We start from the raw sequence: 25393 nt of genomic DNA, 5'->3' as shown, positions 1-25393 counted from the left end.
TGGTGAACTTGAGAATGACTGACTTTGTCAAGTTAAACAAGAATCTGGTTAAAAAAAAAAAATGTGTTTGAAATTATATTAAACTTCATAATTATAAGAAGAACTGACCACTACATTTAAATTCATTGTGTATGCTGTACTGTGATTACATATGAGAATGTCTTTAATCTTAGGGAACATATATGCTGAAGTACTTTGTGGTCAACTGTCATGATATGTGCAATTTAATTTCAAATGGCTCCATAAAGAAATAAGAGATATATTTATAAAAAGATTAATAAGATCAGGAGAAGAAAAGAGAAAGAAAGGAAAAGAAGGGGCAAAAAATGTAGCAAAATGTTAACTGATAAATCTAAAAGTTAAGGATATTTCTTTATGTCAGCTTGTCTTGAAAAATTTTCAAAATAAGCTTGTAAGAAAAATGTGAATCTTACCAAATGCCCTTTTAATATCTACTGACATTTATTTTACTTAATATATATAATTCCTCCACCCAGCATTAAGCTATTCTTTGATTTCTGATAAAAATACTATTTGGCCTTGGTTTACTCTTGGGTTACTCTTCTTGTAGCATATTATTTTAGTATTTAGTATATTAATATCTTTGTTATGTTCAAAATGAGACTTGATACTTGTGTTCTAATTGGAGGTTCTCTATCAGTTTTTGCCTTCATGATTATGTTACATCTGTAAAATGAATTTGGTAAAATTCCATCTTTTTCAATTACTTAAAATTAACAATTTAGGATGGGAATGATCTATTCCCTGAAAATTTGAGAGAATCTGACCATTCAAAGTAGTTTTATATTTAGGTATCCTTTGAAGAAGTAATTCTTTAATATTGTTCTATGTCTTTCAAAACTTAGTGATTTACATTTTCTTTCTTCTTGGGTGAATACTGGTTCACTAGAGTTTTTCCTACAAAACAATTTCACCAAATTTTCACAAAATTAAAAGATTTAATCATGTAAAGCTACACATAAAAATTTTCTTATAATAAAAGTGATACTTTTTTCCTTGAAATTTTCTAGTTGATTTTTGGCTAAACATGTATCCTATTAATTACAAGTTCAACTTTCTGACCAAACTATACTCCATAATGAAGTGGTGCAGAAAAAAAAGTAAATGTGTGTGGATTTTTGAAAACTTGGCCTTACTCTAGTTTCCTAAAACTTTAGATCAGAGTTTAAGAATATCTTTATTTCTCAGGAAATAAACAGACATCAGGGCCGAGAATAAAAGCAAAAAGCCACATATGTACGAGTTATAACTGAAGGCCAGGAACACCACAATTCATCCCCAAATCAGCTGTGAAGTTAAAATCAGCTATAGCATCTACACACATTTCACCAGTTCAGTTAAATTACTCACTCACCCCCCCAACCCTCAATTACATAAGGATAAGGATGATTGCTTTTTTTTTCTCTAAATGATTTTCTCTTGGCCTTTATAATTGCTAAATTTGCTTACTCCATTACTAAACACCCAGGACTTAACCAGTGTGTATTAAGAAACACACATTTTAAGGAGTGTGGGAATTTGCACTATCACAGAACTGACAATGAGACTGCGGGAAATTCTAGATAAATTGCTAATTTAACACGTTCGATCTGAAATGGTTCTTTCAATACTTAACATATATTTATTTGTCCTAACCCTAAAATAGCAACAGCAGAGGTAAATTTGCTAGTTAAGGTTGTATGTAATTATAATTCTCCCTTCTTGGCACCAAGAATATAATGATGAAGACTAATTAAAGACTATATTTTTAATAAATACTATGACTAAAACATGGATTAAGGCTGATCCTAGATCATCTCTGTACTCAACAGTAATCCTTACTATATTAGACACTTCGTCTCTTCTGTTTTCCAAATTTTTAAGATGCAGTTTTATTAGATAAACTTTCCTCAGAGGCATGTTCACTTTCTCAGTGCATTACTAAATCCGCTCACTATCATTCGTGCTAAGAGGTAACTCAGTACAGTCCTTAGGACAGGTCCAGTAAGCAAGCTCACAACTGCATTTATCTATTGCTGTTATTTAGCCTTACCTAATCTGGCATTTTTTTCTTTCACTTGTGGGGAAATAAACAATGAAAAAAAAACAAAACCACACACAAATAAGTGTTAAGTACAGAGCAGAGATTCAATATGGAGCAGAGATTTCTTGCAGGCTGAAGCTGGTAGTTATTAAAACTGACGGATGCATAAATAATGGCTTTAACATTTATAATTTAATTTTTAGTTTGGTAAAATTAAATAGATAATTCAAGAGAACTAAAATAAGTGGAAACTTTGGGGACATAAGTTGAAAAGATGAAGTTTTGTAGCTTAAATAGGTCTGAGTTTCGCCAAGTGACGTGTCTTGGGACCTTGCGTTTGGGGTGAAAGCAGTCACCTTTGTGGCGTGCAGGCGTCATTAGGGTCATATGTACAGTCGTGAGTGCCTCTTACCTGATACAAAGGGCCATCCTGAGAGCAGACTTGCGAAGCTGAGCAGTTCAGACACCGAAACTGCGGAGGAGATGAACTCATCAGATAAGAGGCATCCACAACTGGATACATATTTAAAATATTTTAATGTCAAACATGAGGCAACAGGATTAATTTTAAGTAAACACTTTCCAAAATATGGCAGTTGTTTTTGGAAAAAGACTTTAATAACTTAAGTGACTGGTAAATTTTAGCGTGAAATAATTTTAGTCTCTAAATATGAATTTTGTTAACATTCTGCAAATATTTACCAAAATGGTGACCTATCTTATCCATCTCTTCTTCAAATACTAAATTCATGAGAAAACCCTTGCCTTCTCAATCCAGGAGAGGTGCCTTCTTTCTTCCATCTTTTCCTGTGATTAATCTCTCCTAGATCTCTTCTTCAACCACTGTTTAAGAGTCTCAGAGCTCTGCAAGTGGGCAGGGAACTTGTCCCTGCCTGTAGGGGATCCATTTTCTGCTTAAGATTAGGTTCTTTATGTTCCTCACATTAGACTCTTGGTCTCCATAACTATTTTAATAGCATTTGACTGTGTGCTCCCTGAGTCTGATCTTATTCATATTTGCAATCTTAATAGCTAAGGGGCAGAACTGGCACACAGCAGACACTCAAAAAAAGGTTTATGAGTAAACCAATGAATGAGTATGTTTTTAAACTAGTGAATAGAGTTAATTCTAAATCCACTGTCTTTTAACAGTTTGTGTATGTGTTAGTCGCTCAGTTGTGTCTGACTCTTTGCGACTCCATGGACTGTAGCCCATCAGGCTCCTCTGTGTCCATGGGATTTTCCAGGCAAGGATACTGGAGTATGGGTTGCCATTTCCTCCTCCAGGGGATCTTCCCGACCTAGGGATTGAACCTGGGTCTCCTAAAATATAGGCGGATGCTTTAACCGTCTGAGCAACTAGCCATTCATATTTAAAAAGTCATTGTCAAATCTTGATTTTTCAATATTATGTTGAACACTTATTAAGCATAAATATTTGAACTATAATGGGATTATGAAATATAAAAACATACACTTTATAAAATTTTACATATATGAATTAAACATTGCATGACTCTTCAAAATGAAAATATAGATAACAATATTTCCTTTAGAAGTTAGTCTCTGAATTTTTGGACAGGGCTCATCAACTCTGTTAAGACTCGCCCTGCACTGCTCTCTTTGACAACCTTCCTCCCCTCCTCTGGCCCATCGGGCTTTGCCTAACTATGCAAACAAGTCCCAGACAGCATTTAACAAGGAAGGAGTTGGGTGAGAAGAGCTAAGATTCACTAAGTGGTATTTTTTCTTATTAATCTATTTGGTATCAGTTAAGTTAGACGTTTGTTTTTCCTAAAATTGCTTGGTAATGCAAAGAAAGCACAGCAAGACAAACATGGTGGAATAACTTTAGGTAGGGGCTGGCAGGGGTTGCTGGAAGCCATAAAAGCAACCAGGATTATCTGGGAAAGGGGGAGTTCTGAGAGTAGGTACTCAACCTACCCAAGGAAAGGGAAGCAGGAAGAACATGAGTTCATGGGGAAAGCTGAGGCTGAAGAGACAGAGAGATTAAGAGTACGTGTGCAGGCAGAAGCCCAAGTGTAGGAGTATAGAATTAAAGTAATAATGAAAGCAAACATACCTAAGTTATCAATAATATGACATTTATTATGTCAGGCACCGTGCTAAGTACCTTATTAAATAATATTTCATTCGTTCTTACTAAAATTTTTTTAAGATCGGCATTATTACTCCAAGTTTAAGGATCAAAAAACCGAGGCAAACTATGCAGCACAGTACAACTGGGAGGAAACAGTTGCAACAAACAATGGAGATGAATATCCAGATACATAAGGAACTCCTAGAAGTCAGTAAGAAACACACAAACTTCATAATGGAAAAAAGGGGCAATGGATTTGGAAAGAAACTTCACACAAGAAACACAAAAGTGAAAATATGCAGTGCTGGTGAGGGTGTCAGAAAATGGGCACTCACACATTACTGGTATTATTATAAACTGTGAAAACGTTTTTAGAGAACAATTTATCAGTATCTATAAAAATTTAAAACATGCACATTCTGCTGTAAATCCACACCTGGAACTTAGCCAACGAATATGCTTCCACATGTGCAAAAAGATGTATGTACTGGAATACAGCATGTCTGTAATGTCAATTTGAAAAATGTCCACCAAATGAGTACTAATCAAATTATGCTATAGCTGCACAAATGGAATACTAACAATTTGTTACAAAGAATTACTTTAAAATTTACTGATTCTCCACAAGGCATAACAGCACATGAGAAAAAGAAGCTGCAAAACAATACATATGATCCCATTTATGTTTTTAAAAATGTGATGAAAACACTGCATGGACATTTTAAGCAGAATACAGGTATTAGTATAGATGTGGAAACCACAGAGTAAACCAATGGTCATACATCATGTCTCCTAAAATCTTATTACTCAAGTGTTAGTTGCTTTCAGTTGGGTCTGACTCTGTGTGACCCTATGGACTATAGCCCACCAGGCTCCTCTGTCCATTCCAGGCAAGAATACTGGAGTGGGTAGCCAGTCCCTTCTCCAGGGGATCTTCCCAACCCAGGGATCGAACCTGGATCTCCCACATTGCAGGTAGATTCTTTACTGTCTGAGCCACCAGGGAAGCCCAGAAGATGTGTCAGAAGTGGGACACACTTCTGAAAGGATGGTCCAAAGATGAGATGCACAGGCAACCCCTGGGAGCTTTTAGAAATGCAGAATTTTTGTCTTTACTCTAGAACTACTGAATCAGAATCTATATTTTACCAAGATCCCCAATTGTTTTGTGATTTGCATCCAAGTTTGAGAAGCAACAGTTTTAAAAAAGTCCATTTTCTCCCACTAATAAGCAAAAGAGGAACACTGATCTTGAGGCACAAATATTGTTATGAACTGAAAAATTTCTAGGACTTAGCTAAGTCTGACCAGATATGCAATTCCTAAAGACAAAAGTTTTTCAAAAACGCAACATGATGGAGACAAGGATCCAGAAAGAGCGGAGAGGACAGTAAACCGGCTGAGCCTGAAGTGGACCGGCCCCAGGACAAAGGTGGGGAGTGGCCCAGATGCTGTGTGGTACAGGCAGAGATGTCCTGCTCTTGAGGAGTGGAGGCAAATTGACTGCCAGAGGTTCTCCCAGGAGTCTTAGCAAGAGGACACGGGGAAGAGGTGATGTGAATATGGCATCAATACAGTATACTAACGCATATATATGGAATTTAGAAAGATGGTAACCTTAACCCTGTATACGAGACTGCAAAAGAGACATAGGTATATAGAACAGTCTTTGGGACTCTGTGGGAGAAGGTGAAGGTGGGATGATTGGGGAGAACGGCATTGTAGCATGTATGTTATCATATGTGAAATGAATCACCAGTCCAGGTTCAACGCATGATACAGGATACTTGGGGCTGGTGCACAGGGATGACCTGGAGGCAGGATATGGGGAAGAGGGAGGTGGGAGGGGGGTTCAGGAGGGGGAACACATGTACACCCGGGGTGGATTTGTGTCAATGTATGGCAAAACCAACCAATATGTTAATGTAAGGTAATTTGCCTCCAATAAAATAAATTAAAAAAAAAAAAAAGAATATGGGGTCACCTTGCCAAAGGCCCAGAAGGTCAGAGGTGGTGTCCAACGTGGAAAGGGAAGAAAACCACAGACTTTACTCCGACAGAAGAGGAGTGTAGAACTTTAGAGAGCACCCCACAGCACCAAACTGAATGAAAGACTGCAAATGCCAGCCCAGTCAACCTAGAAGTTTAATCCACTGCCAATCACAATCCCATTCTCAAGCTCACCTAAATAAATGGGGAAAACTAGCTAATACAATTAAGAAAATAATAATAAAGAGCTTTGAACCTAACAAATACTGACAGACATCATAAAATAACATAGAAGGCCCAACTAGTTTCCTTATAAGTTAATTTGAACTTTATTTAAATATATCCCAAACAGACAACTGAAGAGTTTTAGGTAGAGATGTCATGTGATCAGACTTTTATAAAAGCTATAATGTGAAATGCTGGTGTAGGATAAGTCCTGCTCAGAAGGACAAAACAGCATCCTGAAACATAAATGGATATCACATCTGCATGTGTACACGTATCTCTAGATACATATGCAGTGATAATGGTGACATCTCGAAACAATGAGGCGCAAATAGTGAATCATTTGATAAATTGTATTTCTGCCAAAAAAATTTCTTAGAATAAATCGAGAGTCTTAGCCTCATTGTAGGTGTTTACGTAAATGAACAAATCCTGAGTAGATGAAAATGTTTAACAGAAAAAAGTACAAGAAGTAAGTGAAAGAACCATAAATTGGTCATTAGTTTATGAAATAACACCAATGCCAGCCCAAGACAGAGCCAGTTAGCAATGCCAGTAGGTAGAGTAACATGAGCTTTTCAGACAATCTGGTGTCTTGCTGGCAGTGAAGGGCAGAGATGGGAAGCGATGTGACTGCAATAAATATGCTGGAAGGGGCTTAATCAAGAAAAAACTGTTTTATTGCTAATTTGTACATTCATCCCAACTGTCAGAATTTATCAATTATAATACCTCGTAATTAAGAACATGAGCAAAATTTAAAAATTAACAGAAAACGAATGCGAAACAGAACAAAATGACCTTTAGGCTGTATCTGCATAACTATTACCTTATAACAGACACAACTTTCATTCAATTTACTCTTCAAACAAAGACTGAGTATCTGTACAAGGCACTGCTTTAGGTGCTGGAGACTCAGTGAACAAATAATCACTCTGCCCTCAGATTACAGCTGACTTGGGAACAAACAATAAACACACTAAGAGGCATACTATGGAAAATGGTGAGGCAAGGAAGGGGATTAAGAGTGTCAGACTGGGACTACTGAAAAGGCGACGCAGAAGCACAGTTCTCTGAGTGAAGGGGTAAAGGGGACAAGGTAGGTAGATAATGGGGAAGCAAGGGCAAGCCTGGCACATTAGAGGAAACCAAACACAGAGGCCACTGAAGCCAAAGGGCAGGAGCAAAGGGAGAGATGAAAGGATGGAGGAAAACCTGGGTGGGATCCGCTCTGTACAGGTCCTTGGAAGGGCTTCAGCTTGTATCTAAATGCCATTAGATGTCACTGGAGAATTTAGAGCATGGAAACAACATGTTCTAATTTGCTTCTGTGCTGGGTGAAGATGGACGGAGGCACAGGTGGTAGCCACAGGAGAAGCCTGGAGCCCAGGTAAGAGACTTCACAGAAATTCTGGAGAAGAGTGATGGTGGCTTGGACCAGACTGAGGACCTGATAAGATGCAACTGAATTTTGATTATTGTATTTTGATGGCAGGGTTCAAAGAATTTGCTAAGGATGGAGAAACTAATCAGGACAGACTTCAGGGATTTTGGTCTGAGAAACCAGAAAAATGAAAATCTTGGAGCTGCTGAGACTGTGAAGCTGAGGGAGAAACAGGTTTAGAGGGGAACAAACAAAAACCAGAGTTGTCATGCTAAAAAAAATGAAACGGGCTACTTACTGCTGTACCAAATATCAAGTGGGGTATCTTTTTTTCTATTTGTTGATTTAGTTTCTACCTGAATAAAAATCTTAAGATACTAAAACCAATTTTTAATAAAATATGCTTTACACAATCAGGGGATTGAAACTATTCAGAAATGTGTAATCAGAAGCATACTTGTAGTAAAGACTGAATACACTTTATTAATGACAATTTCTATGAATCAGCTCTTTGGAGCTTGGCCATTAGAATAACTGGCAGTGTGGGTGACCTTTGGGAAGGGACCTCGAGAAGGACGAGTGCCAGGAGAGGTCCTGCCATAGATGACTAGTTACATCTCTCTAACCTGAAGGCAAACCTATTTATAATGATGATTTCAAGCACTGACACATACTGAAGTGCCCCATGATCAAAGAAAGCTAAAATTATACCAATATGGTATTACTATTATGTGTAATATCACCATATTTAGGCCCCAGGAGGGCTGGTCAAGAGAGAACTGACTACCCTTGCAATCTGCACTGGGTCCCTGGAACATTTTGGTTAGAAAGAATTAATGAGGGTGATATATGTACAACCATTCAAAAATATATAAAATGTCACAGAGAGGCAAGCATTAATTTACCAAAGACAGGAAAAAAATAAAAAGGAGCCCTAGAGAGGTTTCATGAGTTCCTTAAGGCACACAATCAGTTGGTGGCAGGACAAGAACATAATTTATTTCTCCTGGTCATGAGAACTGAGCCTCACAAGGAAGGAATCATCATCCCAGTGGGATGCAAATTGAAAAAAGTGCTACTTAAGAAGTTACATGCTTCATTATTGTGTCATATCAAGATAATTCTTCTGGAAAAAAGTTCCACAAATGTTTACATTCAATGTAAATATATTTTTGAACCACTGTAATTGTGTGAGGCTACAGTTCTTAATTTTGTGTTTTTATAATTACTACTGCTACAAATTAGCCTTGCAACCCTTAGCCCTTCAGATTTCCCTAGTATCGACGTTACATATAACTCAGGTAAAGATACACTGGAACATTCAAATTAACCCTAATCAAAGATATAGTTCAAAATACCAACTCCTTTGGGGTTTAAAAAAAAAACGTTCTTAGGTTTCTTCTTTTACTCATTTCTCTAATATTTCCTGGGGCCTCAGGCACAATAATCTAAATCTGGTATCAGAAACCACTGCAAACTCACTTACCCTTTGGTCCAATCTTATATTTTCAATATAAAGGAGGTACCTGAAAAAAAGAATATCTAGATTCTACCCTACCTGTTCTCTCTACCACAAACAAAAATATCTTAACCATTAAACATACTAGTCAGGGCAAAACTTAGAAGTTTCCATATTTTATTGGGGTTTAAAAAAAATTTAAGTGCCATCTCCTCCACTCTAAGTAGAGTTCTGAACATATTCAGATCAGTGTTTTAAACTCACCTTAAACATAACAAAACCACATTTAACACAGACCTTGGGTCTTATTCTTGGGATCAACTATTATGCAGTCACTGAGGAACCAGTTTCTTCTCTTTCCCTAGTTTTTGTTTTTTTTAAAGTGTCTCAGTAACTGTTAAATTTGATTAACATAATGATAAAAAACTAATTATACACATAGGTAAATATAAAAGCAATTTACGTTTTCGCCTCTTAGTCGCCATCTTGTCATGTAGATGAACTCCATAGTATGATCCTTCCCCATAATTTCACCATTGCACAGCACATCCAACTTTAAAAAGAATAGTTACAGATCCATTAACATAAGTAACTCTCAATTCATAAGAGAGTTTTTCACATTTTTTTCAAAGTTCAAATAAGATTCAAACAGTTGTATCAAAATAGAAGTAGTATCCATTATTTGAAAAGATGCAAATGATAACCCTGTATACGAGACAGCAAAAGAGACGCAGATGTATAAAACAGTCTTTGGGACTCTGTGGGAGAGGGTGAGGGTGGGATGGTTTGGGAGAATGGCATTGAAACATGTATGTTGTCATATGTGAAATGAATCGCCAGTTCAGGGTCGATGCATGTTACAGGATGCTCAGGGCTGGTATGTGGGGATGACCCAGAGGGAGGATGGGGGGAGGAGGGAGGTGGGAGGGGGGTCCGGGAGGGGGAACTCATGTACACCCGGGGGGGATTCATGTCAATGTATGGCAAAACCAACCAATATAATATTGTAAAATAATTAGCCTCCAATAAAAATTTAAAAACAAAAATAAATAAAAAAAAGAAAAGAATACTGGATCTTTCTATTAAAAGCAAAGGCTCACCTCGTAGGTATTAACAATTCATAATGAGTAACACGAACCACTGTCTGTCTTGTCCCACACACCTCTATCTCAAGTCCAGCCATACTTGTGAAATGCAACGTGAACTTTCTTAGTCTCTGTGCATCCTCTGCAGTTTTAGACATATTTCTGTGGCTGCCTCTTACTGAATGAGAAGAAACTGTGGAAACCTCACAGTTCCTCCTGTCCCATTTACCTTATGAATTCATCTCTCATTTGACGGAGCTGCTTTCATTAGTTTGCATCTGCAGAGGGTAAATGAATGGCTGGGGATACGTGATCTGGGGGGCCTTCGAGGCATTCAAGTTGACAGAACAGTAAGGACCAGACCACAAGTCTGAATCTCCCAGGGCTCTCCCTTTCTGCTTTGCTTGGTTGGTGACTTGCATAATATTGGGTTGGCTAAAAAGTTCACTCAGGTTTTTCTGTAACATCTTACAGAAAAACCCAAAGGAACTTTTTAAGGATTTTAAAGAATTATTTAAACAGAGACTAGAGTTTTGAACTTTATGTATAAAATGAGTGTAATTCCAATTGTACTAGATAGATGCTAAATTATATTTTTTGATGACTTATGGTGACATAAATGGACCCGCATAATGTTTTCCAGAAACCACTTTATTTTTAAAAGAACAAAACAGATAATTCTGTTTTCTTTATCTTGACTGTAAAATCCATAAGCAAAGAGGTTCAGGGGTTTACTTAGGATGCAATTACAATCAGGTACACTGTTTCTATTGCTGCTGCTGCTGCTGCGTCACTTCAGTAGTGTCCGACTCTGTGTGACCCCATAGACAGAAGCCCGCCAGGCTCCCCTGTCCCTGGGATTCTCCAGGCAAGAACACTGGAGTGGGTTGCCATTTCCCTCTCCAATGTGTGAAAGTGAAAAGTGAAAGTGAAGTCGCTCAGTCGTGTCCGACCCTTAGCGACCCCACGGACTGCAGCCTACCAGGCTGCTCCATCCATGGGATTTTCTAGGCAAGAGTACTGGAGTGGCTTGCCATTGCCTTCTCCGATATATTATTGTCATTTAAAAACCAAACAAACCATCCTGCCCGAAATACCAATGCTGTTATAGAAGCTTCAGCTGTTAGGTATTTCATTAAATTACTGGCCTACTTGTAGGGCAGCAAAATAAGGGGTGGGGGAAGAGTAAATACTACTAAAATCATACATAAAGTTCTTAGCATTGGGATAGAAAAAAAGCTGTCTGTGGAGTCAGTCTCTTCCCCTTCCATCCTTTTCCATAAAGAAATGTAGTAAGGGCCAGCACTAGGACTGCAGGAGAGTAACAATTCTCTCAGTTCTAATAACTTCCTGAAAGCTAGAAAATAACTCTGTGAGTCACACCTGAAAGTAAGGAAATAAAACTGCAAGTGGTATTTTACAAGAAGAGAATAAAGAGCAAAACCAAATTACAAAGTTTCATTTTCTATTTCACTGTGGTTATATCTATAAGTTGCTTTTATCTTTTACTTTTTATCAAGTACATGTGGCTTTGATTAATGTTCACCATTTTTTCCCCAATGTAAAAGTTGCTATCTCTGGAAATTTTTTTTGACATTTATAGGACCAGACATATAAGAATTAATCCTTAATCCATAAATTAATTAGTCATTTGTAAGACATTTTAAAATAAGTTCAGGTTCAGAGGCTTCCTCAAAATACAGACTTAATACCTGGCAATGCCTGTGTTTAAATCTTATTTTATTTCTGCTATGATTGTTCATATGAATATTATTGTATATAAGCCTGAAAGAACTATGTTGCCTTTGATGCCTTTGTTTATATAGGAATCTAGCCTTGGTCTTAAAGGTTTTTTAGGTGTTACTAGTGGAACTCAGAAGGGAGGAAGAGGAAATTAATACAAGTTGCAAGACTGCCATTTGTGCACGTGAGAAATGGAAGCCATGTTCCCTCGTTATGTTACAGCCTTAGCCCTAGGATGATAAACATTCTTGAAACACTGCACACATTACAAGCTGTGCTGTGTTCATCATCAGGGCAACTGACCTCTCCTGTAAAGAAACTAGTACTCTACATTTATGTAGACACAGTATGCTGGTGTTACCTAGGGCTAAACAATATCACTTTTGCATACTGCAGAACTAAATGAATATCAATTACAAAATCCCTTTTCGTAAAACAGCAATGTTTTACATTCTGAAAAAGAAGTCTACAAAGAATGTTAAAATGGACTGAAAAGGTCTCAGATTGAAAAAAAGAACATACCATAAAGCATGCAGGCATTAAAAAAAAACTATCCATTTTAGCTGGGGTATTTATTTCAAGAATACTTAACAGTAAATATCTCCTCTAATTATAAAATGTTAAATTTATAAGTATCATGTTCTAGTCAGGACATTAAATTCAAAAATACAGATTACACAAATAGAATATTACATCCAAAAATTAAAATTTTAACATGAAAATAAAGTTTCCACAAAATTAAATGTATTCTTAATTTTTACTTTCTTTTGTTAAGAATTCTCCTTCAGATTAGAATTATCAAAATAATCAAGATTAGATTATTGACTTACCTCATAAGAACTTGGAAGTTTTAGTTTTAAACTTAGAAATTTTTTAATAGTTCCCACAGTTACACGTGTAGAACACCGAATGAATTTCTTCATTAAACCCTAAAGGAAATAAACATTATTAATGAAAATATTTTACTATGCCTTGGTTTTCTCATTTCCTTAGCAGTACTAATCCACTCATTAAGCTTAAACATCAATAAAATGTAAGAATCAATCTAGAATGAACACCACATATGAGGTTGTAGACATGATAAACATGAACCAATCTGTGAAAGAAAATTATATCCCCAAATCTTAAAAGTTATCAATATCAAAACTAAAACAAAACCAAGCAATTGAATCTTTAAAAGATATAAAGTGTTACTTCTACTTAGGAAATTAGGTCAACAATTTGGAAACGTTCCTTAATTCATGAAGATAGAAAGTGGAGCTATCCAGTCAAAATATATTTCTAGCAAAATATATTTCCTAGCAAAGACTAACAGAAACTAATCTATTTAGAAATAACACCTGATCACCATTCAGATGGTAAAGTATCCATTAAGAAGAAAACAGAAGTTAAAAGGCACATCTAAAGCAAGAGGCACCTGACCCATTTTGAATGAGAAGACTGATGTTCTACACAGCGTGAAAACAGTGACAGACAACGCACGTGGACATTCTGTTGTCTGCTCACATCATCTTAGCCTCATCAAGGTTTCTAAACAGCTTATGCAGACTTGGTAGCATATTTCATAGGTCCCAGTTAAGTCAGAGACTAATGTGAGGGTATTAGAAGACACGTGTATTTTCATCTACAGGGAAGTCTAATGATAAAAGAACCTGTAGAAATGACCTGGTGTCATCACTCATAATCTTTTCAAAATTACTAGTAAGTATAGAGATGTCTGGAGAAGGCAATGGCAAGCCACTCCAGTACTCTTGCCTAGAAAATCCCATGGATGGAGGAGCCTGGTAGGCTGCAGTCCGTGAGGTCACTAAGGGTTGGACACGACTGAGTGACTTCACTTTCACTTTTCACTTTCACACATTCGAGAAGGAAATGGCAACCCACTCCAGTGTTCTTGCCTGGAGAATCCCAGGGATGGGGGAGCCTGGTGGGCTTCTGTCCATGGGGTCACACAGAGTCGGACACGACTGAAGTGACTTAGCAGTAGCAGCACAGAGATGTCAGAAGAGTAAAGGTTTTAAAACTAGGCAAAAGCTTGTTTTTGGAATTTTTAATCCAATAAGGTCTGACATCAGTTGCTAACAAAATTCCAGTTTGGATTATTTAATATTTGATGTGCAAGTACTTTGGAAATAAAAAAATAACAATTATGCATTCTCTCCACAGAAATGTTATATTTATACCACATTTGCTGCTTTTCCTATACACGGGCTATACTTTGTTTCCATTTTATCTCACAATTTTTTGTTGAAAACTGAACATTTTAATGTGGTAACACGAAATCAAATTCCTACCTGCTCCTCACGGATTCCTATTGTGGCTTTTCCTTGTTTCTCATTATTTAATGACATTTTAAAACTAATTCTGCAAAGTCTGTATTCTTTACAGCATGGATGGTCAGCTAACAACTGAACAGAGATTTCCTTGGAAGCAGTCAGTTTCCCAGTCTTTGCTGAAGGACTCTGTATGAGTTTTGGGGCATACCTCTAACACTTAACCAAGCTGTTGACAACTGTACCTTGGTCTTGACTTCTGGCTTATGCAGAACCTCGATGTCAGCCGAAGGTGAGAGTTTAGGGCCTGTTAATGTCTTTTCTGAGCATCTACACAATCCTGAGTATACACGTGTCCTTCTAGATTCCTATGAATATTTTTTAGCTTCTCAAAGTGCTATATATTTTGATAACTGTAGATATCTCATTCTCTAGTTTTTCCTTTTAAGCTTTTTGTTTAAGTCTACTTTTTGCCCCAAATGTTATTTATACTTCAAGCACTCATGCAGTTACAATAACACTTATTTGTATTTAGTTTCCTCCTCCTGCTCCTCCCTAGTTCATGGAGAAGGTTTTATCCACTAGGCAAGCTTCAAGTCAGGTCTAATATAGATAACCTTTTAAGTACAGTATTCTAGGATCCATCAGACAAATTATAATTATTTGGAAATTAGGCTTTGAAAGAGACCCACCTCCCTTCTGTCCTTTTGGTGCTTGAGAAGCTGCAGTAGGGCAGTGGGCTGTGATTTTTACAAGGCTGTTTCAGAGCTGAGAGTAGATGATGGGACTAAGGCAAGTTAAAATTATTCTTACCAAGAGTCAGACATTTGTTCTTGCTCCATGGGTTTCTGCAAGGGTTTTAGCCTTTGGTTAACTATCAGATTTCTGAAAAAGTTGATTATGAAAACTTTTGCCAGCTTTTTCACTGATTTTATGCAGGAGCAAATTTTTGGAGGTCCTTATTCTAATAGTTTCACTGTGTTCTTGCTCCTGACTTCGACGTTTGAACTGCAGTAGGTATACTATATAAACAATCCATTACTGAGAATCTCATCCTACCACAGACGAATGAGATGGTTGAGAAGGCTATAAAGGAACCTAGGAATCATATTTCTGCCTTTACGCAATATATAATCCAGTCTCAAGGATAAGACACATGTCAAAAAAGATAAAAGAAAGTATTAGTGCCTGGTGGCTCAGAGGTTTAAAGCGTCTGCCTCCAATGCGGGAGACCTGGGTTCGATCCCTGGGTCCGGAAGATCCCTGGAGAAGAAAATGGCATCCTACTCCAGTATTCTTGCCTGGAGAATCCCATGGACGGAGAAGCCTGTAGGCTACAGTCCACGGGGTTGCAAAGAGTCGGACACGACTGAACGACTGAACGGAACGGAACGGAACCTTTAGAACACAAATACTGATTTAATCAATAGCAAAGTAAACCCTAATTCAGTAATAAATACAAGTCAATTTCAAAAGGGATTCACCAAGGTTGGGGGGGCGGAAATCACAAAATATAGAAGTCTCTTGAATCTTGACAGAAGTCTTGGACAGTGGTGAGAAGAGAAGAACATGCCAAAATGGAAGGATTGTTCAAAGTCTTAGGGGTTTTAAATATTCTTAATATAAGCCTTTATATGGAGAGGGCAATGGCAACCCACTCTAGTACTCTTGCCTGGAAAATCCCATGGATGGAGGAGCCTGGTAGGCTGCAGTCCATGGGGTCTCCAAGAGTCGGACACGACTGAGTGACTTCACTTTCACTTTTCACTTTCATGCATTGGAGGAGGAAATGGCAACCCATTCCAGTGTTCTTGCCTGGAGAATCCCAGGGACAGAGGAGCCTGGTGGGCTGCCGTCTATGGAGTCCCATAGAGTCGGACACGACTAAAGTGACTTAGCAGTAGCAGCAAGCCTTTATATACTCTGGATGCAAATTCTTTGTCAGGTACACGGGTGCCAAAATTTATGTTGGTGCTCACAGATAAATGACAAAAATAATACTTTGATGATTCACCGCCAGGAATTATGGAAAATAAACTTACAAACACAGGGGTTTTAATGAAAGACCTTGAATGCTAACACAAGGAGTCAAGACTTGATTCTAGAAGGTGGCAAATTATGGCCATGGCCCTCAAGCCAAATTCGGCTGTCCATCTATTCTCATAAGTGAAGTTTAATTGGAACACAGCAAGGGCAGTTTGTTCACTATCATCTATGGCTGCTTTAGTGCTAAAATAAGTCAGTTGAGTAGTTGCAACAAAGCCCATATAGCCCACAGAACCTAAAATACTTACTACTTGACCCTGATAGTGGCTATAACTGCTTGCACACACTAAGGCTGCAGCCTCAGCCCTGGATAATAAAAGAAATCAAGAATACAGGAAACATTTCAGACTACTTTTAAAAACCTAGATATAATGTGAGCAGTGCTTATTAGACTGAGGGAAATTTTTCAGGACTCATGACTGGTTGAAGGGAAGGCAGAGAAGGTCAAAAATGTAAGAATTTGAATTTCTATGACTGGTTAAAAGATGGTAGTGATAAGGGAAACTGCATGTTTGAAGTAAAGTTAGGTGAAAGTACAGTGTAGTGAATTTGTCTTTTAATATATGAAGTTTTATGTATTGGTGAAACTCCTAGTTAGGATACTAAAAGTAGTTAGAGATATAATACTTCAACTTGGGAGTGATGACAGGTTTGGAAAGGGGGATTTAAAAATTTCTTTGCATAGTTCGAAGTCACAAGAAATAGAACTGACCTCCTAGGATGACTACAGAGAGAGAATAACTGAGTGGGGGGCTAGATATTAACCTATATTCACATATATCAAGCAGAAGACAGGAAGAAGTCAAGTCAGTAGAGACAGTCTAGGAGTGGCCAGGGAGAAAAGCTGAGAATCAGGAAAGCACAGTACAAGTCAGGTAAGCTGTAAAAGTTGTTTTAAGAATAAAGGCAAGAGAATGAAGAAAAGTCTATAAAGGAAAGAGTAAAAAGATAAAAGCTCAACTGGAATGGTGAGGTGTCAAAGATGCCAAACAGTATCAAGGCAGGGGGTAGTTAATTTTTCAGATGAATCTGAAATTCAATGATTTATAACTTTCATACTAGAAATCCTGCAGAGAAGTAGACTTCTCATTTATTTATGAAGAGATACTCCACCTTTTGATTGACTCAATTAACCTCCCCCAAAGAGGATTACGGAAATCACTGAGAATAAAAGAGAAATGTAAGATCATTAAAAATTCTTCTGCAAAGAAGGCTGACAAACAGGAAAGGGTGCTTCAGCAGAGCATGAGATGCCAACAGAGAGGCCTTGAAGGATGAACAGGAACGGAGGCCACTTCTCTAACTACTGCTGTACTCTTTTACATGTCTTGTCCAACCAATCTCTCTTAACTAAATCTATTATCTTATTTTATTATACCTGTTTGTATGAGTAAGACTTAACCAAAGATCCCTAAGTGAAAAAACTTACTATTTACATCTCTGCTCATGTCCATAGAGTTGATAATATTCACTGAATCACTATGCTAATACGTATTTCTTTTTGCAAGATGCTGGGAAAACTTAATCAGCATTGAGGAATTCAACTCACTGGCTTACAGATCACACAGAGGAAGTTAAGGAAAAGTTCACAGGTACTTTATGACATCCATCTAAACCAGCTATATTGTTCATAAAATGTATTAGCCATGACATGGATAGCTTTTTGAGTTGCAAATAAAAATAGAGAAACAAAAGAGAAAACTAAAAGAGGATGAATAAAAGGGTTGAAGATGCTGTGTGTCACGAAATGACCTGAGTCTGAGCTGGTGACCACAACTTAAAAAGGGAAAAACAGTGTACGTGTATGAACTCCCAACAAAGGTATAAAAGGAGATGGAAGGAGAAATAGAGGTGTGATTCTCCACATTGACCACTAGGTGGTGGCATTGACACAGGACGGTTCAGTTATGAGGGTTAGAAATCACGAAGGAGCCTGAAGCAATCAACTGCTTGGCAATTTGCAGGCAAGGGAGTATCAGAAAGTGACGTTCTATTTGTTTACGTTAATAAAAACTTTGAAAGCAAACATTCTGAGACACTAGGAAAATTTATCAACAAGTTATAGAAGATTTGCTATAAAATGATTATAAAAAAACAACTGTAGCTGTCCACTCACCTTTACTACATTGTCCCCTGATTGTCCATTATTTCGTAAACAATCTAGACATATAGCAATTTGTGGGTCACTTCTGTGATAGTCTTTATCATCTTGATTTTCATCACCTTCTTCATCTACTTTAGGTTTGTCAACTTTTGAAGTATCATCTGTATAATTTAAACAAACCCAAGTTAGATATAACTCAAAGTTGATTTATAATTAAGCAACAATACACTAACCATGAGAACAAAAATCAAATTTAAAAAACAATTTCTTAACAGTTCTTGATGAAGAATAATGAAAAATTTTATTACCTTTAAAATGTTCCAACCAACGCAATAATGGAAATATTTTTAAAAAGCCATTAAGTGACTTATTAGCATAGCTTACAAATTCAGGGTTCACTGGGACATCCAAATGAAAGATTTAGGACTAACTATATTTGGTCACAAAATGACTGCCATTAGTGATTAGACCACTTAGAAATTGACAGGATATAAAAATACTTCCACCCTGGAGAAGAAAATGGCAACCCACTCCAGTATTCCTGCCCGTAAATTCCATGGACAGAGGAGCCTGGTGGGCTACAGTCCAGGGGGGTCACAAAGAGTTGGACACTGCTTAGTGACTAAACAACAACACAACAATATATATTTGATAAATTAATAATTTTGAACATATGGTGTTTAAAGAAATGTATAAAATTTTTTTTTAAACTACATCATTTAAAAAGTTCAGTCAACATATGTAATTAAAATTTCAAGTTTGTATATACATAATAAAGTGTTTTTGATCAAAGAAAAAAACACTTTCAAATTCTACATTTATTCAAAGTTTAAAACCAAGTAAACTACATATTTAGTAAAACTAAAATATTTAAGTTCAATATTTCAAATTATTAATCTTTTTTTAAATTAGATATTCTTATATAAAATTAGCTAGTGAAATAAGTAGAATGAATTAGCTTTTTTAACATGCATGTAACTAACATATTAAAACACCTAAGAAATCTGAGAATATTTCATATTATAATCAAATGTATTTAACCTATGAAATGCCAGGAGGCTACATATAATGCACATATATTTAATGATTCATTTGTTTATTGAGTGCCTTTAATTCTGTCAGACTGAGCCTGAGGGAACGACACTGAAACTACGTGGTCATCCTCACTCTTATGGTGTCAGGGGATAAAAGGAGGTACAGCAAGTAAAGAAAACAGACGGAGAAGTTGACAGACTCTGATGTAAGAGGTAAGATAGGCCAAGTGGGCACATGTAACATAGGGGGTAATAAACCCAAATTCTGTGGTGAAGTAAAGATTCAGGGGAGATTTCCAGATAAAATGTAAGCTGAAACTTGAAAGAATGAGCCAGTCAAGCATTACAGTATAGAAAAGCCCAGGAAAAAAAACAGACCAGTTAGGTTTTAAAAAAAAAGATGAGTTAGCTCCTCTGTAATGACTGTAATAAAAGCATTACAGATGTGTTGTACAGGGGAGGTGGGTGTTCTCTTCTGCCTTTTTATATGGAAATTATCTAGAAAGGAACTGCCTTCCTCAGCTCCAGCTCCAAGAAAAGGTCCAAATCCTCCACCCAAACTAAAGACCAAATATGATAAAACTATTTTTAAAAGACAGAAATAAGGGGGAAAAGAAGAGAAACACAACTCAGCCTGCAGTCCTTCACTAGTCAGTCTGTAAGCCACACAGTCATGGACTAACCTGACCACACAGCTTCTGATGACAAGCCCAGGCTCTTATTGTCTTGAAAACGTAGTTAAAAACTGGAACATACAATCAATTTTACCTATATTTTTTACCATGGCACTACTGCATAAATTGCAGTTTACATATGGGAAAAATAAGCCTTTAATTAAGTCTTTTTTTGCCAGGCTTGGCTTCTTTGCCCATTCCAGTGTTTTAATTATAGATTAAAAATAATCCCTTGCTACCTTATTCCAATCATTCAAAATTATTCTCAAACTTTCCCTGCTTTAGGAAGCCAGTCCTGCACAGTTCAGCTGAACTAAAAAAAAAAAGCTCTGATCCCCATTTTTCATATGAAAAGAGAAAGCCATTTCAATGATATGCATGTAATCGACAATCCTATGAATCTTATGGCAAAACTAGAGGTGGAAGACTGAGCTCTATAGAAGAATGAGCCTATTAAAACACATACATCTTTGAAAAATTTCAGTGGTATTCAGGCCATCCTGAAACAAATCTCATATTAAATGACAAAACGAAAGGACACTTCTTCCTTATAATTTCAGATATGTTGTATTTTCTTTCCTTTTACGTGAATTATATACATACTAAAGGCCTTTTCTCTATCCAGTAATGTCTGCTAGTTTCCTTAATTATTAAAAATTAATCACTGCTGAATCTCTTGGGACCTAAAAGGCAAATCTGAACACTTAACATATCTGATGGGGAAAGTTCCCAGAAGTACCTAGAAATATTTTTCAAATCTCATAATATACAAATTTGTATTACTGGAACTCTACCTATGAAAAGTTCATTCCAGATTATCAGAGCATAGCAAGATCCTCTGATCTGGCTTTCAGTTACATTCAACTCCCTTCTCCTATTAAACATACAAAATAAAATAAATACAACCATAAACCCCTCACTGTTCAGTCGCAGGCTATGGCTATTTCTTCAGTTTCCTGTAGCTCTTTAGCTAATACTGCTATAATCAGTGTCACTTTTCTGTTTTATCTCCTTTTTCTCTTCCCAGTTTCCTCTATTTCCAATTACCTTCCATTGGGCTGATCCAGATTTTACATGCATTTACATAAAATCTCATGATTCTATATTAAAAGTTCATAATCACAGAAAAGTTCATAATATAAAGGGGTACACAATATTATTGTACAGGAGAAATTTGAGCTTGGAGAGAGAGATTAGCTCACTATAGCTACAAAAAGCTAAGAAATTCCAACAGATAGAAGTAAAAAAAAAAAAGTCACCTTGTCCATTTTCTTGAGGCTTATTTTTCTTCCAAAATTCAGACTCACGCTCAAGTTCTTCTAATTTAAAAGAAAGTATAAAAATAATAGAAACAATCATGAAATCTTTAACAGAAATGGTGATTTTACAAAACAAAAAATCTGCAAGAATTCAAAGAGTAACTTACGTTCTCGTAGTCCAGGAACCAACTTAAATATAATTTCCTCTAGCGTGTTATCCAACCTTCCAAAGAGGAAAAGAGAGAATATACTAACAATAAAGACATTAAAATCCAGTATGTAAATTGTTTAAGATTTGCATCTCACATATATTACAAAATATAGAACATATGGTTTTAGCACAAGCACCACACCCAACTACTCTGTAGGTGGAACACATTTATTTCCAGCCTGTCCCAGTAGCAGACAGATTATAAAAATGGTCCCGTCTCCAGTTCTCTATAATCTACCCACTCTGAACAGGACTGTGATTGAGGGAGGGAGTCTTTTCCTCCACCCTGAGAATATGGGCCAGCCTTGAAACATGCTTAGGTCAAAGAATGAGGCCCAAGTGACACTGCTGAGCTCTGAACCCAAGCCTGAGAGGCATAACATGTGCTTTGGTGCACTTTCTTGGAACCCTGCCAGCATAAGAACAAGTCTTGAGGATGAGACACCATGTCCTACAGAGCCAAGCTGCCCTGGTAAGGCCATCCCAGACCAGTTCATGGGCAGCCCAACCCAACAGGACAGAACCCAGCCAGGATCAGCAGAGCAGTGACCCACACCAGCCTCTGACTGCAGTCACCTAAGTGAGCCCAGCCGAGACCAGCAGGCCCACCTGGATCTGTGAACCACACAGGACGGTGAGGAAACAAAACTGCTTTTAGTGTTGTTTTCAGCATGAAATTTAGGTGTGGTCTGTTATACACCAATAGCTGATCCAGCCACTTTCAAAATTTCTATGACAACTCTGGTAGAGAAAGAAAATCTCCATTCCTATGAAAGAAAATCTCCATTCTGAGAAACTGAGACCATTTTTTCCTAGATAAAAAACCTAATATTGAGGACTTCCCTTGTGGTCCAGTGGTTAAGACTCCACCCTTCCACTGTAGGGGGTGCACGTTCAGTCCCTGGTTGGGGAAGTAAGATCCCGCATGCCAAACATCAGCATGGCCAAAAAACCCCCACTATCTTGACACTGTTTTTGTTTGCTTTCCCTCGTGGATCTGAGCATAACTCCTCCTTTCCACGGCTTTCATTTCCTCATCTTGCCCTCCTGCTCCTACAGCATCCTTTCCTCTCCTCTTCCTCCTGCTCAACTGCAGTACTCTTCTCTGACAATAAACATGGACACTTTTTCTCACGTCTAAAAAACCCCCCAATCCTGGCTTAACCTATCGTCTTCTCAAGCCATTAGCAGATTCTCAACCTCTTCTTCCAACTAGAAAATTCTGAAAGTATAACCAACATTATTTCTGTCATATATTTTTTGCTTCTCTTACCTGACAGTGGCTCAGCTGGTAAAGAAATCCCCTGCAATGCAGGAGACCTGAGTTCAATCCCTGAGTTGGGAAGATCCCCTGGAGAAGGGAAAGGCTAACCACTCCAGTATTCTGGCCTGGAGAATTCCATGGACTATATAATCCATGGGGTCACAAACAGTCAGACACGACTGAGTGACTTTCACTTTCTTGACAGACCTTCCCAAATCATCAATAACTTCCACTATTGAATAGATTTTAAAAGAAATTTTAGAGTTGAAAAAATTTTAATTACTTTTAAAGTCATTTTTCTCCTCATGCTCTGCAGCAGTTTGTCAATGCTGCCTGGCGATGCCTCTGAAAATTTCCATTCTCGATTTTTCTTTTTTCCTATCAACTTTCCTTGTTCCCTAGATATTTTTCTTTCTCCAGCTACTTCTACCTCTGAGTATTCTCCTTTGCTCTGCTCTCTGTACTCTCTGACCTTTTCTACATACTTCCTTTCCTGAGGATCTCATGCACTTTTGTGACTTCAAAACTAACATACAGGCAGATCACACACACCCCACACCCCCAACCACATCTCTCTATGAAGCTCAACTTCCATATTCCAACAGATGCCGAATATCTCAAGCCCCTCCTTTTTGTTCATCTATGTCAAGATTATCTCAAGCCCCTCCTTTTTGTTCATCTATGTCAAGATTGTGTCTTCTCCTTCAACAGAATATCTCTGAAAACCTGTCTTACTTTCTTAAATGCAGAAATGATACCATATCACTCCCAAATAGGCTCAAATGCAAGCATTATCTTAACCTACCTGTCTCTCTTGCTTCACATGTTTACTCATCAAGCCCCCTTCTCGGTATTTCTCCCACCCAGTCTTTTCACACTTCCAGACATTCTCTTTAACCTTGACATGTTCATAATGAATTTTCCTTAAGCACTAATCTGATTACTACTTGTCTGCTCAAGAACTAATTTCTTCCCAACACCTGGCTTAAAGTGTCCTTATAACTTGAGTCCAACCTACGAATTGTAACGGGTGCTGCTCTCTCGTCAGTCTTCTCAGCCAACTGGCTTAGTCAGTCATCCCTAAGGATGCCTTGCCTTTTCCAACCTGTTTTTCTCCCTCACGCTCTTCATCCTGGCTCAAATACTCTTTTCCCAGGCCTACTCTCCAGCCGAACCAATGTTACTTTATTCTTCAGGACACACATACTAACTCATTCACAAAGTTTCCCCAGTCTATTTAACAGCTGCAGTATTTAAAAGAAGTATTATTTCTCTTAATATTTGTTTTATCAACATAATACATACATTAACACATAATTTACAAATCAAACTTCCCCCAACCGTAAATGTTATATTAAAATATCATATTTTCTTGCCCCATCCTTCCTGTTCCTGATTCCTACAACCCCAGATACAACCACTTTCAAATCCAAGCTGTTTCTATTAGTACTTTCATATTTCTATATATATTAGAGAAAAAACAAAGCCATTCCTTTTTTGCTGTCTAGATTTTTCTCACCTCCTTCTGTGGGAGATAAGGTTTTAGCTCTCTTGATATCATCCTGCCGTGCCCCTGTCCTCCCAACATACATTCTCCTAACTCTCCTCTTCCTGATAATCTTACTGCCATTTTTATGTTTAACAATGAATGTTTACATGATTATGATTATATAAATATTCACAGTGTACTCTGATTAAAGATATCCCCTCATTCAACTTTTTTCTTTCCCTGGAGTATAGTAACTATTTACTTTTCTGCAACTTCTACATACCCATTTGCCAATTCTCTAACATAATTTCTTCTTACTATGTACAAACAGGGGCTTCCCTGATAGATCAGTTGGTAAAGAATCTGCCTGCAATGCAGGAGACCCTGGTTCGATTCCTGGGTTGGGAAGATCCTCTGGAGAAGGAATAGGCTCAGTTCAGTTCAATCGCTCAGTTGTATCCAACTCTTTGCAAATCCATGGACTGCAGCACACTAGGCCTCCCTGTCCATCACCAGAGTTTACTCAAACTCATGTCCATTGAGTCCATGATGCCATCCAACCATCTCATCCTCTGTTGTCCCCTTCTCCTCCTGCCTTCAATCTTTCCCAGCATCAGGGTCTTTTCAAATGAATCAGCTCTTCGCAGCAAGTGGCCAAAGTATTGGAGTTTCAGCTTCAACATCATTCCTTCCAATGAACATTCAGAACTGATTTCCTTTAGGATGGACTGGTTGGATCTTACCCACTTCAGTACTCCTGGGCTTCCCTTGTGGCTCAGCTGGTAAAGAATCAGCCTGCAATACGGGAGACCTGGGTTCGATCCCTGGGTTGGAAAGATTCTCTGGAGAAGGGAATGGCTACCCACTCCGATATTCTGGCCTGGAGAGTTCCATGGGCTGTATAGTCCATGGGGTTGCAAACAGTCAGACAGGACTGAGTGATTTTCACTCACTCATGCGTACAAACAGATCAGGAATCAACCAGTTTCACTTCTGTCCCTGTAATATG

General features: G+C 37.6%; 1 protein-coding gene across 9 annotated transcripts in view; it reads right to left on the bottom strand.

Annotated features, from left to right (window-relative positions):
• PCGF5 (polycomb group ring finger 5) overlaps positions 1-25393 on the bottom strand; it is a 145658-nt gene that overhangs the window by 24183 nt on the left and 96082 nt on the right. For 4 of the 9 annotated variants that reach the window (XM_055425097.2, XM_055425100.2, XM_055425096.2 and 1 more), the window contains exons 4-9: positions 21588-21643; positions 21421-21480; positions 18466-18614; positions 12861-12959; positions 9666-9755; positions 2534-7809 (exon numbers count right to left, since the gene is read on the bottom strand). In XM_055425097.2, the coding sequence (XP_055281072.1) occupies positions 7654-7809; positions 9666-9755; positions 12861-12959; positions 18466-18614; positions 21421-21480; positions 21588-21643 (610 nt within the window). In that variant the 3' untranslated portion in view covers positions 2534-7653. The other 5 variants (XM_088842136.1, XM_055425103.2, XM_055425104.2 and 2 more) reach the window with 4 other exon arrangements.

Source organism: Moschus berezovskii, chromosome 12 (genome assembly GCF_049115385.1).
Source record: "Moschus berezovskii isolate FMDL1 chromosome 12, NW_MosBer_1.0, whole genome shotgun sequence".
NCBI lineage: Eukaryota > Metazoa > Chordata > Mammalia > Artiodactyla > Moschidae > Moschus > Moschus berezovskii.
Note: the sequence above shows the minus strand (reverse complement) of the source record. Positions and strands in the feature narration are given on the sequence as shown.